Raw genomic sequence first — 15,858 nt, forward strand, 5'->3', positions numbered from 1 at the left:
GCGTTAAGCCACAAAAATTGGCTTAATGCCTCTTTGTAAATATGAAGAAAGGCATAGCCCCAACAGAACGTTTCTAAAAGTGACTTTATGGTGGCGATATTCCCTTGTAAATATGTCCCCTAGCCCCCTATTTATGGGAATTTGGCATAGGGGAGCACAGCACGTCGCCCTATGCCAACGTTAAAGGGCAGTAATGCACCATATTTAGGTGCATTCCTGTCCTTTTTCCCTGCGCTAGCGACTCTTTTTCTGCCTTTCGCCAAAGCAGGCACCATTGCACCACGGTGCAAGGGTGCCTGTGCTGTCGGCAGCATTGTTTTTGTTCAGGAAGCGGCACCTTCCTGCACAGAAACAATCCTGAGAGGCGTTTTCCTTTTTCTATGTGTGCTGCAAAATGCAGTGATTTGAAGCTAGGGGGCCAATGATACTGGGGAATCTTGGCATGTGAGGGGTGGAGCATGTGATCTTCATGCTGTCATGTGATACACTGCAAGAAGACATTACAAACTATTTCCTTCTTGTGTTGTGATGTTGGAACTGCTTTTAGTTTAATGTACCTTGAATTGAATACAAGCTGAGAAATATTAACTATCTAGACGACGGCTGCCAATTCTTCAGCAACAGGTGGCTGGATGCAGTGTCACAGCTATATCGCTTGCAAAGTGCAACACCTTCTTTAGCTAACTGGCTGCCACTTTATTTGAGGATTAGTCTCGCTGGCGAAGGTCGAGATGTGCATCCCCGTATGGATGGACTTTCGGGGTGTCTATATCTTAATTGTAAATCTTTATTAGATACATTCTCCTCCCTATCACTCATGGCGAGCTGCTATCCGTAACCGGTCCAGTTTTTTGTTTTAGGAGCTTTTTTTTATAAAGTGCAAACTTGACCCAAAGGTATCAGAGCTCTTTACAGGAGCACCGGACACATTCATTTTTTGTTAGGGATGGGGAGATTAAGCAATTTACCCCAAACCACAGGATGTTGAGCGTCCCTGCCGAGATTCGAACCTGGTTCCCCAGCTTTGAGGTCAATCGCTCTAGCTGTTAGGCCACATCCTCTCCAGTTGGTGGCTAGTTTAAAATTTAGACCATAGAGGAGAGCAGTTTTAATGTATAATATTGATTGGCGGATTTATGTGTTTGTTTTGATTGATTATGTGTTCAAAGTGTGGATTAATTGATTGTAAGAGTAAGTTGAATGCAGCCTCTTTTCTTTAGTATATTTGAAAAAGAATAGGGAAATTCATGCTTGATCAATTATGATTTAATTGAGAGAATAAACAAGAATATATTTTTTCTAACTAATTGGAATAAGTATTTCTGGGTAGCACACAGCATATGTGATATTCACTTGTATTCTCAGTGGGTTTATAAAGATCAATACTCTTGTTAAAGTGGAGGGGAATTCAGATTGTAGCCACGAACTGCAGGACCAATGGCTCGTGTGATGCTTTCAGTCACTCCTACAATGTTATCAAGTTGCACCATGCATGCTGGGAGATTCATGCAAATTACTGTATTGGCAAAAGTAAACGTAACCAGAATTTAAAGTGATATTCAGCTAGATTCATCAAAGAAAAATGAGCTCGCAAAGGGCCAGATTCTGAGAATCTGGCCCTTTGCAAGCGCAATTTTTGCATTTGGGATTCATCATCCCAAATGCAGAAATCACTAATTACGGAATCGCTAAATTGCGAGGAATTGTATTTAAGGAATCTCTATTTGAGATTCCTTAAATGCAATTCATTAACCATTTTTAAATTGCAAATTCACTATTTTTGGCCGCTATTTACCGCGAAGTCTGACTTTGTGGTAAATAGCGAAAACTTAGAAAAATGCACTTTAGTGCATTTTTCTAAGTTGGATGTTACAAACACACATGTCCTTTGGACATGTGTGTGCGCAACATCAGTCTACATTGACATTTCAGGGGTGCTACAGGGTGTCCTTTGGACACCCCTGGCACCCTTGAAATCGCATCCTTATTTGCGATTAGCAAATTGCTAATCGCAAATAAGGACTGACTCCCCATTCATTCCTATGGGCCCTTATGCCCATAGGAATGAGTGGGGAGTTATTCCTTATTTGAGATTAGCAATTTGCTAATCGCAAATAAGGAGGCTGGAGGAATCGCAATTTATTTAGCGATTTCTACATGAATCCCGATTTGCAAGTCCTTAATAGCGATTCCTTAATAATCGCTATTAAGGACTCGCAAATCGGGACATCGATGAATCTGGCCGTAAGTCTTTAAAAGCCACAGCTAGGTAAAGAGGGTGCTGCTTGATAGTTAGGGCAATGGGTGCAGGCAGCTGTAGCGCCATTTGCGAACTGTTGCTGGTAGGCACGCTCAAGAGCCTTTAGTTAGGTTGGGCCCCAGTGTGAGTGCATGCATTTCTACTGCTCATTTAGGGGCAGATCTACAAAGAAGTTATGCAGCGCTGCACTGCAAGCCCTTTGGCTGCACCACACTGCAGCACTTCCAAAGCACAGGAATGCAACATATTTACAATACTATGTTGCATTCCTGTGCTCTCCTCTGCACTGACGCACAAACTGCAGCCATGCGCCGGCGCAGGCACCCTTGCACCATGGGGCAAGGATGCCTGCGTCATGGGGAGATTGTTTTTTGCAGGAAGGTGCCCCTTCCTGCACAAAAACAATCACTACAGGCATTTTCCTCTTTCAATGAGTGCAGTAGAATGCAGCATGCTTTGAAAGAGGAAAAAACAAGAAATTAAAACATTTCTCCTCATTGCCCCTCGCTACGCCTCCACTGGGGAGGCGTGGCATTGACACGCATTTCCAGATTTATGATTCCTCGTAAATCTGGAAATGTGTCTCGTTCCAAGGGTGTTGCGTGGGAACACCCACAGCAACACCCATGGAACGCCCCTTCCATGCAAAGTGCTGTGTGTGAAGGGGCCATATTTACAAGGAGAGGAAGAGTCACACAGGGTGGCTTTTCATCTCCTTGTAAATATGGAGAAGTGAAATGCACCTCCAGTACATCACAAAAAGTGACGTACTGGTGGCGCAGGGGTCTCGTAAATCTGCCCTTCTATATCTGCTTTCTGCGGTGAAGGGAAATTACACTGCTGCTCCACCTGCTGTACCTGTGCTGTATAACTGAAGCCTCTGCTGCTACTGCCAATGCTATTCCTGATCTGTGCATCTGGGTGAACTATCCATTCATAGTGGTGCTTGTTCATTTGCATCTGTGGCTCTAATTGCACAGGTGAGCTTAACAAATTGACAACTGATGGCTTCCCAAGGGTATGTGTAGATATGTCAAGGCTGCACCCCTGATATGTCATGGTATTGACCTAGTTACAGTATATATGGTAATGAAAATAGACATATGCCCCCTCTAGAAACGTTTTATTATTTCATCAGTCTAGAACTCTTTGTATTATTTTGCACTTATATAGGTTGTTCTTACTGCAGTGAAGTGAATTCATTGTATGTTATAACAAAGGCCATGTGACATCACTTCCTGTAGTGCCACCAAGGTCATTGTTATGTGATGACACCTCGTGTTATTCCATTGTGGATCAAAGGGTATGTGATGTCATTCTGGCTACCCCAGGCATTTTGGTGAATCAATGCTTGTGATTCTTGGTTGCCACGGTATCAGAGAATCATAGTCATCGCATCGTGCTTAATTTATAAAAAGATTTGCTCAGAAGCATACAGCCGGTGCCATAGAATGTCAAAGTTGTTGATTACAAACACTCATTAGTCTGGATTCCACCTCATGCCTTTCTCAACTCCCTGCCTCTTTATTTATCTTACTCGTGCAGGTTCCTTTTCATCCCTGCTTTCTCGCTTTGTCACTGTTGTTACGCCTTTTTCTTCCACCTTCTTCCCCCCTTCCATGTTTTTTTCTCTCTTTTCAGGGTCAATGTCTGATGAGTTAAAATAAGTGCCAGTACCCAAACATAAGGTCCTCTCCTTTAACCACAGGCTCAAATTTAGCAATGCCTCCATAGTACTGGAATCAATTAGCTCTCAAGGATGGTGTGCACTAAAACTTGAATAACTATCTCAATCTCCCTTGCTGCTCTCCTCACATATGTGCATCAACACATTTGCTGTATTTGGTTGCCAGGGTGTACAAAACCAGTATGGATGGTATAGGAGTCCCTTTGTGCTAGGTGTGATTGGCAATAGGGTGTCTCTGGCAGTGTCTCCATGTACTTATGTGAGGAGAGCAGCAAAGGAGAGTTAGGGACAATTATGCATGTTTTAGTGCACACCATTAATGAGAGCGTGCACTAAATAATATAAAGGTAGATACAGCTATCTATCTTTTTATGTGGGGAGTTCTCCACACCGAGTATAGAGTCTCTGCAGTCGTAAACTTACTATTAACTTTCAGATTATATTTCTAAATATCATATTCTGAAATTAAACTGCAGGAAGTGCTATATACATACAACTACAATACAATAAATGTTTTTTTTCACTAGGAGAGCATCCTAAGCCAATTTCCAAATTAGCCCGAAGTATTGGTTTTAAGTACTAGCAGCTACAGATATATAAAATATTATACAGGCACTGCTTGTACTGGTATGCCAGGGGAAAGTGAACTTCAAGAAATCTATACAGGATGGTTTCACCCACGATGAGGAATCTAAAAGCAAAGTAATGTGAATCTGTAACTGGGCACCCAGACTATAGTAACATCAGGTGTATGTACTCAATGTAGCTTCCTCCTATTTTTCACCCTGTTTTTCTGTCCCTCTATTTCTCTTACCTTGGAACAATTTACATGAGCACTTAATGAAAGGGCACTAATTATTGGTATTTTGGAATGCAGTGTGAGAAAAGTTTCTTACCTCTTCAATCATGTCCAGCATAGCTTTATTGCAGTTCTCAAATCTGGTCTTCCATGTGTGTGTCTCTTTTTCCAGTTTTTTCATTTTCTTTGTCATCTATGAATTAAAGAGATAGGTTAGATGTTATGCTGTTGATCCGAATGTATTATGTTTAGCCATTCAAAGCAGACTTGTTACTGATACTAAGCTTCCACTGTATAGCGAGAGACAAGGGGGTTGTAGTCTAAAGCTAGATCATAATTGGGCAGCAAGTGAGGACTTAAGACTAAACCCAACCTCCAACCATCAATCACCAATCTTAACACAAAACACAACATGTGCTATTCTTGACTCCATTGAAAATGGCTGGGAGATCAGGGATTTTTCTTTCATGTACCTTAAGGAGTTTTCTGGGAGGTTGAATGAATGTACCAAAGACAAAATACCAATAACCAGATTTACAAACACTTTGTGCCAGCCCGAAATGACACAAAGTTTTGCAAAGATATTACCTTTCCAATTCAAAATATACTGGAAAGCTGCTGTTTTCTCACTGCATACAGCACTTTGTGCTACTATGCCCCAAGGGGGCATTACTTGGGTGGTACTTGGGCAAATGTGCAAGGACCCATCGTTTTTGACACAAAGCCCTATCTACAAAGCTAGCTGGACTGGGCTTTGTGTTAAGAAACTAACGCCCCTTGAAGCAGACATTAAAAAGGAGAATTTTTTTCATTTATCCAAGAATCTCACACATTTCATATGTGCTGCAACACACAGCACATATACAGGGCCCGATTCACAAAGGTAAACTTACACTTTTGTGTAAACTTACTTCTTTTCATCTCTCCTCATTCTCTCGTCCCTAGCTCCTATCCCCTCTCTCCCGAATTCTCTCCCCTGTCCTTTGTGACCTTTGACTAAGCACTCCTTCTCCCAATGTTGGGGAAAGATTCAATATTTATATTCTGGAGTCTCAGCGAACCCGCTGAGTGAGTCCACTGCGCTAAGGGAGCCACTCTCACTTGAGGTATGTTATGGCACCCCTTGCCAAAGCACTCCCTCTCCCCTTTGAGGGGAAGGATCCAGTATTTAGGCCTTGGAGTCTCAGAGACCTATCTGAGAGAGTCCACTGCGCAAAGGGAGCCTCTCGCAACAGAGATAGGTAAGTGATACCACTTCCCCTGAGATCAGAGCATACTGGACTTTGGACGTTTGCCTTGACTCGTCTACCGGTTTGTGTACCCGTCACCCTTCCCCTCCTCTTCCCATGCTGTGTCTCTCACCCTACCCTCCTCTTTCCCGCCTTCATTATCTGTCTACTTCCCCTGCTCCAACCCCCCTCCCACGAATCTCTCACCTTGCCTGCTTTTACCCTTACATATTTGTACTTATTGTTTATCTTGACCTTACAAGTAAATATGTGTCCATGCTCTAAGAACTATGTAACTTTTGTAATGATGTAACCTGTAACTATGATCTGATGCACATGTAAAGCGCTCTGATACCTCCGGGTCTAGCCAGCGCTATATAAAACCTTTGAAAATAAATAAATAAATAAATAAAATAAAAAATATTCACAAAAGTATTTTGTGAGTAGTATCCTTACAACTGCCTAGCCTCTGCACTCAAGGTGAAGAGTTTGCAGATAGTTTATATGTGTGAATCGAGCCCTCAATGTGTTGGAAGTTTCAGATTTTGTCTAGGCACAGGATTTTGAACAGGAGGGTATGCTATTAGTGCACATCCTATGCTAGACAGTACGAGCACAGTACGTTCCTTCCTATGGCCCTTTAGGCCCATAGGAATGAATGGGGAGTCATTCCTTATTTGCGATTAGCAATTAGCTAATCGCAAATAAGGAAGCGATTTCAAGGGTGCCAGGGGTGTCCAAAGGACACCCTGTAGCACCCCTGAAATGTAATCTACATTGGTGTTGCGCACACACATGTCCAAAGGACATGTGTGTGTGTAACATGCAACTTAGAAAAATGCATTTAAATGCATTTTTCTAAGTTTTCGCTATTTACCACGAGGTTTGACCTCGCGGTAAATAGCGGCCCAAAATTGCGATTTCGCAATTTTAAAATGGTTCATGAATTGCATTGAAGGAATCTCAAATAGAGATTCCTTAAATGCAATTCCTCGCAAATGTGCGAATTCTTTAATAGCGAATTTTGCATTTGGGATGATGAATCCCAAATGCAAAAATTGCACTCACAAAGGGCCAGATTCTCAGTATCTGGCCCTTTGCGAGCGCAATTAAGCTTGATGAATCTGGCCGCATGGCCAGAATCACAGGTTGTTGAGCAGACGCTGGAACTCAAACTAGAATCCCCATCTCTGCAACTCTGGCATCAGGCCACATATGCCTATGCACAGACCAGAGACATTTTAAGGCATGGGCAATGTGGGCTCTGGCCCAGGGACCCAGCCTTTCAGGGAGCCCCCTGATAGAGCCAGCTCTGTTCTGCAGAGAATCTTGCCCTAATGACCATGCATACTCAAACAGATTGTTTTAAATACCATGTTTTAAAATGTATTTTTAATATGGGCGATGAGTAAGAACTGATCACAGAGATTTTGCAAAATAATGTGTTTAGGTTTCATGCAACATCCATAAAAAAAGTCTTTGAGATGAAACATGCCATCACATATGAGAAATGGGAGGATGTCACTGAGATTATTTTCAGTAATTTTAGTGAGCTGCTACTGTGTTGTAATATTGAACACACACGTCAATGTCTTTGAATATTAGATGTCAATACATTAAGAATTTGGACAAGTATGGTAGTGCACTGTCCGGTGACCAGATGAAAGAGGGCATCAAAGAGGTGAAATTGGATCATAAATTCAAATCTGTTCCGAACAGGGGTCCCAAAAATATGTTTGGCCCAGGGCACCCAAAATCCTTAAGATGTCCCTGGCACAGACAAGGAATGAAAGTGGGAGGATACTGTTCTTGCCCAGGACACAGGGCCATGGTGACAATGGCCTACATTCTGAGCAAATAAAAAAACAGCAAGGCCCCTTTCTGTCACAAAATTATTCCAGCCCTACAGTGAAGGAGCAACTAATAAGCAGGTAGCCCCTGCTATTACTAACCTACTCAGCCCTACCCAGACCTTCAGCTCAGGAGCACATGAACAGCAGTAAGGCCCCTGCAATTAGTAAATTATTCAGCCCTCCAGGCCTCAGGGCAATGTCCGGGTAGGGGAGCACAAAACACAGCTGCTGGGTCATCCACGTTAGCCAGGGCACGTTAGCCAGGGGGAGGCTGAGGTGAAGATGGTGCAAGTTCCAAAAATCACCTGGCCCCCACAGCGAGACACATTCTTCCTGCCCACTATGCCCTGAATGTGAAGGGCTGTGGGCGAGGTGTTAAAACTAACACTGTTTCTGAACTGCGTGGGCCCCATGGCGGCTGAGGTGAAAATGGCTCAAAGGCCTGAGCAACACCTGGCCCCCAGGGAGGCCGATTTTTTCATACAATCACATCTCCCCAGCACACCCCTGCATGATTGCTTTGCATGGCAGGGGGTGAAGAGAGGCCACAGCGGATAATCGCTGTACGGCCGCACTGTGAAGCTGCATTAATTTCTCTGTCTCTGTCTCCGTGCCCTCTGTGGGCCGTTTTTTTTTTCTCCCCTTTCCTAGTCCACAGTGAGCACTCTCTGTGGACTGGGAAAGGGGGAGGAAAAACTGGTCCACAGAGGCACGGAGACACCGGCCCTTCGGCCCATGCCCGAATGCCTATTTAACAACAAGGGGTGGTGATGGACAGAGTTTCTGAATTAAGCAGAATACTCTCACCCAGTCAAGAGATCAGGGCTAGATCCAACACCGTTTTTTAGCTCACTGCACCATCCCAGCTCAGAACCTGGCTATATGCAAATTAGTCTGTTCCTGTCCCAGTGCATGATGGGAACAGGGCAAACCAAACTACCAAGCCAATTCTTACACTGGGAAGGAAACAAGCTTCCGGGGACCGGTTTCTGGCATTTCAGCCGTCGTTGGCCCGTCTTGCTTGAATCCTGATGGTGCAATGAGCAAGGGACTCACATCTGAGTATACCCTTCCACGCTTAGGGTGGACAAAATATTTAACAACAAGGGGTGGTGATGGACAGAGTTTCTGAATTAAGCAGAATACTCTCACCCAGTCAAGAGATCAGGGCTAGATCCAACACCGTTTTTTAGCTCACTGCATCATCCCAGCTCAGAACCTGGCTATATGCAAATTAGTCTGTTCCTGTCCCAGTGCACGATGGGAACAGGACAAACCAAACTACCAAGCCAATTCTTACACTGGGAAGGAGACAAGCTTCCGGGGACCGGTTTCTGGCATTTCAGCCGTCGCCGGCCCGTCTTGCTTGAATCCTGATGGTGCAATGAGCAAGGGACTCACATCTGAGTATACCCTTCCACGCTTAGGGTGGACAAAATATTTAACAACAAGGGGTGGTGATGGACAGAGTTTCTGAATTAAGCAGAATACTCTCACCCAGTCAAGAGATCAGGGCTAGATCCAACACCGTTTTTTAGCTCACTGCACCATCCCAGCTCAGAACCTGGCTATATGCAAATTAGTCTGTTCCTGTCCCACTGCATGATGGGAACAGGGCAAACCAAACTACCAAGCCAATTCTTACACTGGGAAGGAAACAAGCTTCCGGGGACCGGTTTCTGGCATTTCAGCCGTCGTCGGCCCGTCTTGCTTGAATCCTGATGGTGCAATGAGCAAGGGACTCACATCTGAGTCTACCCTTCCACGCTTAGGGTGGACAAAATATTTAACAACAAGGGGTGGTGATGGACAGAGTTTCTGAATTAAGCAGAATACTCTCACCCAGTCAAGAGATCAGGGCTAGATCCAACACCGTTTTTAGCTCACTGCACCATCCCAGCTCAGAACCTGGCTATATGCAAATTAGTCTGTTCCAGTCCCAGTGCATGATGGGAACAGGGCAAACCAAACTACCAAGCCAATTCTTACACTGGGAAGGAAACAAGCTTCCGGGGACCGGTTTCTGGCATTTCAGCCGTCGTCGGCCCGTCTTGCTTGAATCCTGATGGTGCAATGAGCAAGGGACTCACATCTGAGTATACCCTTCCAGGGTTAGGGTGGACAAAATATTTAACAACAAGGGGTGGTGATGGACAGAGTTTCTGAATTAAGCAGAATACTCTCACCCAGTCAAGAGATCAGGGCTAGATCCAACACCGTTTTTTAGCTCACTGCACCATCCCAGCTCAGAACCTGGCTATATGCAAATTAGTCTGTTCCTGTCCCAGTGCATGATGGGAACAGGGCAAACCAAACTACCAAGCCAATTCTTACACTGGGAAGGAAACAAGCTTCCGGGGACCGGTTTCTGGAATTTCAGCCGTCGTCGGCCTGTCTTGCTTGAATCCTGATGGTGCAATGAGCAAGGGACTCACATCTGAGTATACCCTTCCACGCTTAGGGTGGACAAAATATTTAACAACAAGGGGTGGTGATGGACAGAGTTTCTGAATTAAGCAGAATACTCTCACCCAGTCAAGAGATCAGGGCTAGATCCAACACCGTTTTTTAGCTCACTGCACCATCCCAGCTCAGAACCTGGCTATATGCAAATTAGTCTGTTCCTGTCCCAGTGCATGATGGGAACAGGGCAAACCAAACTACCAAGCCAATTCTTACACTGGGAAGGAAACAAGCTTCCGGGGACCGGTTTCTGGCATTTCAGCCGTCGTCGGCCCGTCTTGCTTGAATCCTGATGGTGCAATGAGCAAGGGACTCACATCTGAGTATACCCTTCCACGCTTAGGGTGGACAAAATATTTAACAACAAGGGGTGGTGATGGACAGAGTTTCTGAATTAAGCAGAATACTCTCACCCAGTCAAGAGATCAGGGCTAGATCCAACACCGTTTTTTAGCTCACTGCACCATCCCAGCTCAGAACCTGGCTATATGCAAATTAGTCTGTTCCTGTCCCAGTGCATGATGGGAACAGGGCAAACCAAACTACCAAGCCAATTCTTACACTGGGAAGGAAACAAGCTTCCGGGGACCGGTTTCTGGCATTTCAGCCGTCGTCGGCCCGTCTTGCTTGAATCCTGATGGTGCAATGACCAAGGGACTCACATCTGAGTATACCCTTCCACGCTTAGGGTGGACAAAATATTTAACAACAAGCGGTGGGGATGGACAGAGTTTCTGAATTAAGCAGAATACTCTCACCCAGTCAAGAGATCAGGGCTAGATCCAACACTGTTTTTTAGCTCACTGCACTATCCCAGCTCAGAACCTGGCTATATGCAAATTAGTCTGTTCCTGTCCCAGTGCATGATGGGAACAGGGCAAACCAAACTACCAAGCCAATTCTTACACTGGGAAGGAAACAAGCTTCCGGGGACCGGTTTCTGGCATTTCAGCCGTCGTCGGCCCGTCTTGCTTGAATCCTGATGGTGCAATGAGCAAGGGACTCACATCTGAGTATACCCTTCCACGCTTAGGGTGGACAAAATATTTAACAACAAGGGGTGGTGATGGACAGAGTTTCTGAATTAAGCAGAATACTCTCACCCAGTCAAGAGATCAGGGCTAGATCCAACACCGTTTTTTAGCTCACTGCACCATCCCAGCTCAGAACCTTGCTATATGCAAATTAGTCTGTTCCTGTCCCAGTGCATGATGGGAACAGGGCAAACCAAACTACCAAGCCAATTCTTACACTGGGAAGGAAACAAGCTTCCGGGGACCGGTTTCTGGCCTTTCAGCCGTCGTCGGCCCGTCTTGCTTGAATCCTGATGGTGCAATGACCAAGGGACTCACATCTGAGTATACCCTTCCACGCTTAGGGTGGACAAAATATTTAACAACAAGCGGTGGTGATGGACAGAGTTTCTGAATTAAGCAGAATACTCTCACCCAGTCAAGAGATCAGGGCTAGATCCAACACCGTTTTTTAGCTCACTGCACCATCCCAGCTCAGAACCTGGCTATATGCAAATTAGTCTGTTCCTGTCCCAGTGCATGATGGGAACAGGGCAAACCAAACTACCAAGCCAATTCTTACACTGGGAAGGAAACAAGCTTCCGGGGACCGGTTTCTGGCATTTCAGCCGTCGTCGGCCCGTCTTGCTTGAATCCTGATGGTGCAATGAGCAAGGGACTCACATCTGAGTATACCCTTCCACGCTTAGGGTGGACAAAATATTTAACAACAAGGGGTGGTGATGGACAGAGTTTCTGAATTAAGCAGAATACTCTCACCCAGTCAAGAGATCAGGGCTAGATCCAACACCGTTTTTTAGCTCACTGCACTATCCCAGCTCAGAACCTGGCTATATGCAAATTAGTCTGTTCCTGTCCCAGTGCATGATGGGAACAGGGCAAACCAAACTACCAAGCCAATTCTTACACTGGGAAGGAAACAAGCTTCCGGGGACCGGTTTCTGGCATTTCAGCCGTCGTCGGCCCGTCTTGCTTGAATCCTGATGGTGCAATGAGCAAGGGACTCACATCTGAGTATACCCTTCCACGCTTAGGGTGGACAAAATATTTAACAACAAGGGGTGGTGATGGACAGAGTTTCTGAATTAAGCAGAATACTCTCACCCAGTCAAGAGATCAGGGCTAGATCCAACACCGTTTTTTAGCTCACTGCACCATCCCAGCTCAGAACCTGGCTATATGCAACTAGTCTGTTCCTGTCCCAGTGCATGATGGGAACAGGGCAAACCAAACTACCAAGCCAATTCTTACACTGGGAAGGAAACAAGCTTCCGGGGACCAGTTTCTGGCATTTCAGCCGTCGTCGGCCCGTCTTGCTTGAATCCTGATGGTGCAATGAGCAAGGGACTCACATCTGAGTATACCCTTCCACGCTTAGGGTGGACAAAATATTTAACAACAAGGGGTGGTGATGGACAGAGTTTCTGAATTAAGCAGAATACTCTCACCCAGTCAAGAGATCAGGGCTAGATCCAACACCGTTTTTTAGCTCACTGCACCATCCCAGCTCAGAACCTGGCTATATGCAAATTAGTCTGTTCCTGTCCCAGTGCATGATGGGAACAGGGCAAACCAAACTACCAAGCCAATTCTTACACTGGGAAGGAAACAAGCTTCCGGGGACCGGTTTCTGGCATTTCAGCCGTCGTCGGCCCGTCTTGCTTGAATCCTGATGGTGCAATGAGCAAGGGACTCACATCTGAGTATACCCTTCCACGCTTAGGGTGGACAAAATATTTAACAACAAGGGGTGGTGATGGACAGAGTTTCTGAATTAAGCAGAATACTCTCACCCAGTCAAGAGATCAGGGCTAGATCCAACACCGTTTTTTAGCTCACTGCACTATCCCAGCTCAGAACCTGGCTATATGCAAATTAGTCTGTTCCTGTCCCAGTGCATGATGGGAACAGGGCAAACCAAACTACCAAGCCAATTCTTACACTGGGAAGGAAACAAGCTTCCGGGGACCGGTTTCTGGCATTTCAGCCGTCGTCGGCCCGTCTTGCTTGAATCCTGATGGTGCAATGAGCAAGGGACTCACATCTGAGTATACCCTTCCACGCTTAGGGTGGACAAAATATTTAACAACAAGGGGTGGTGATGGACAGAGTTTCTGAATTAAGCAGAATACTCTCACCCAGTCAAGAGATCAGGGCTAGATCCAACACCGTTTTTTAGCTCACTGCACCATCCCAGCTCAGAACCTGGCTATATGCAACTAGTCTGTTCCTGTCCCAGTGCATGATGGGAACAGGGCAAACCAAACTACCAAGCCAATTCTTACACTGGGAAGGAAACAAGCTTCCGGGGACCAGTTTCTGGCATTTCAGCCGTCGTCGGCCCGTCTTGCTTGAATCCTGATGGTGCAATGAGCAAGGGACTCACATCTGAGTATACCCTTCCACGCTTAGGGTGGACAAAATATTTAACAACAAGGGGTGGTGATGGACAGAGTTTCTGAATTAAGCAGAATACTCTCACCAAGTCAAGAGATCAGGGCTAGATCCAACACCGTTTTTTAGCTCACTGCATCATCCCAGCTCAGAACCTGGCTATATGCAAATTAGTCTGTTCCTGTCCCAGTGCATGATGGGAACAGGGCAAACCAAACTACCAAGCCAATTCTTACACTGGGAAGGAAACAAGCTTCCGGGGACTGGTTTCTGGCATTTCAGCTGTCGTCGGCCCGTCTTGCTTGAATCCTGATGGTGCAATGAGCAAGGGACTCACATCTGAGTATACCCTTCCACGCTTAGGGTGGACAAAATATTTAACAACAAGGGGTGGTGATGGACAGAGTTTCTGAATTAAGCAGAATACTCTCACCAAGTCAAGAGATCAGGGCTAGATCCAACACCGTTTTTTAGCTCACTGCACCATCCCAGCTCAGAACCTGGCTATATGCAAATTAGTCTGTTCCTGTCCCAGTGCATGATGGGAACAGGGCAAACCAAACAACCAAGCCAATTCTTACACTGGGAAGGAAACAAGCTTCCGGGGACCGGTTTCTGGCATTTCAGCCGTCGTCGGCCCGTCTTGCTTGAATCCTGATGGTGCAATGAGCAAGGGACTCACATCTGAGTATACCCTTCCATGCTTAGGGTGGACAAAATATTTAACAACAAGGGGTGGTGATGGACAGAGTTTCTGAATTAAGCAGAATACTCTCACCCAGTCGAGAGATCAGGGCTAGATCCAACATCGTTTTTTAGCTCACTGCACCATCCCAGCTCAGAACCTGGCTATATGCAAATTAGTCTGTTCCTGTCCCAGTGCATGATGGGAACAGGGCAAACCAAACTACTAAGCCAATTCTTACACTGGGAAGGAAACAAGCTTTCGGGGACCGGTTTCTGGCATTTCAGCCGTCGTCGGCCCGTCTCGCTTGAATCCCGAATGCCAGCAGTGCCAATCCGCCCCTGGTCTCAATGATGGTCCCGCTTCTAAAAGTCCCTCCGCTCCAGGATGTACTTCAATGCGGACATAATCCGGCGGCATCAGTTCGCCCACCGGGCCATACAAATCCGCAGTGCGGGCTCAGGCATACACGTCATGGGCACACGTCAGCACACACCAATCGGTACCCTTGTTTGCGAACACACCCTACAAAAGTTTCTGCACAAACTTTCTCAGTTCAGTTTTCAAAGGTTATAGACCTCCAGCTTTACAACGTTCATAAATTCTAGTCAATATTTCATTAACATACTGGGATATCTAAAATATCATGTCCCATTAGCACCCATTATTGATCACTGAGCTCATGTTGAACCAATCAAAGGGCCATGGTAGGTGGTAGGTGAATTCAAGGATCTTTTGCAAACCTCTGTCATTGCCAGTTCACAGTCTCCACCCAAGACCTTCTTGTGAACATGACTGACACTCTCCCATCCCAATTTCATCCTCCATGATCTAGTGTTAGGCCAGTGTTCACCCTTTCACTGTTGACTCCATGCAATATGGGTGAAAGATGTATTCTTTTAGGTACCTTGCAGTAAGGTTTGCTGAATGTGATAGCAATGAAATTACAGTGCCTTTAGGTGGTTTTACAGATGGACAGTCCAGCCAATTACCACACATCACAGGTTAGAATAATGCATTTTAATGCTGGTGCCTGCACCACTACACAAAAATGCATTTGTTACACATAATTACTAGTGCCTCAATGTGTGAAGAGGCGCTGCAGATGTGTAGGGGTTAGATAAACAGCACGCAGTGTGATTGCTGTACTGCCTCAGGCACTTATTCAGCCAGGCACAGGCCAAGGAGAGGTGACTAGTTGCTATGTAAATAGACATGGGATGGGTTAAGCTGTTTAATTTATAAATAATTGTGTCAGTGAGTCTTGCTCCTCCAACCAGGCTGTGAAGTCGATTTGTTTTCTCCTGCTGCCAGTGAGTTAAAGTTCAAGCAGAAGGAGTTAGTTGAAAATGTCACAAAAAGTAGTCTGAAAATGTGGCAGCTTTGTATGCCATGGACAGGTAGAGCGGTCACTGATGCATGTCATGGCATAAAGAAGGCATAAATATCAATCG

The 15,858-nt window shown here is 45.5% G+C and overlaps 1 protein-coding gene across 1 annotated transcript in view; it reads right to left on the reverse strand.

The window, feature by feature from the left end:
- TXLNB (taxilin beta) overlaps positions 1 to 15,858 on the reverse strand; it is a 118,302-nt gene that overhangs the window by 11,668 nt on the left and 90,776 nt on the right. The window contains exon 9 of the mRNA XM_086927563.1: positions 4,844 to 4,939. Coding sequence (XP_086783689.1) covers positions 4,844 to 4,939 — 96 coding nt within the window. The remainder of the gene's footprint in view (positions 1 to 4,843; positions 4,940 to 15,858) is intronic.

The sequence above is a fragment of the Lissotriton vulgaris genome, chromosome 6 (genome assembly GCF_964263255.1).
Source record: "Lissotriton vulgaris chromosome 6, aLisVul1.2, whole genome shotgun sequence".
Lineage (NCBI taxonomy): Eukaryota > Metazoa > Chordata > Amphibia > Caudata > Salamandridae > Lissotriton > Lissotriton vulgaris.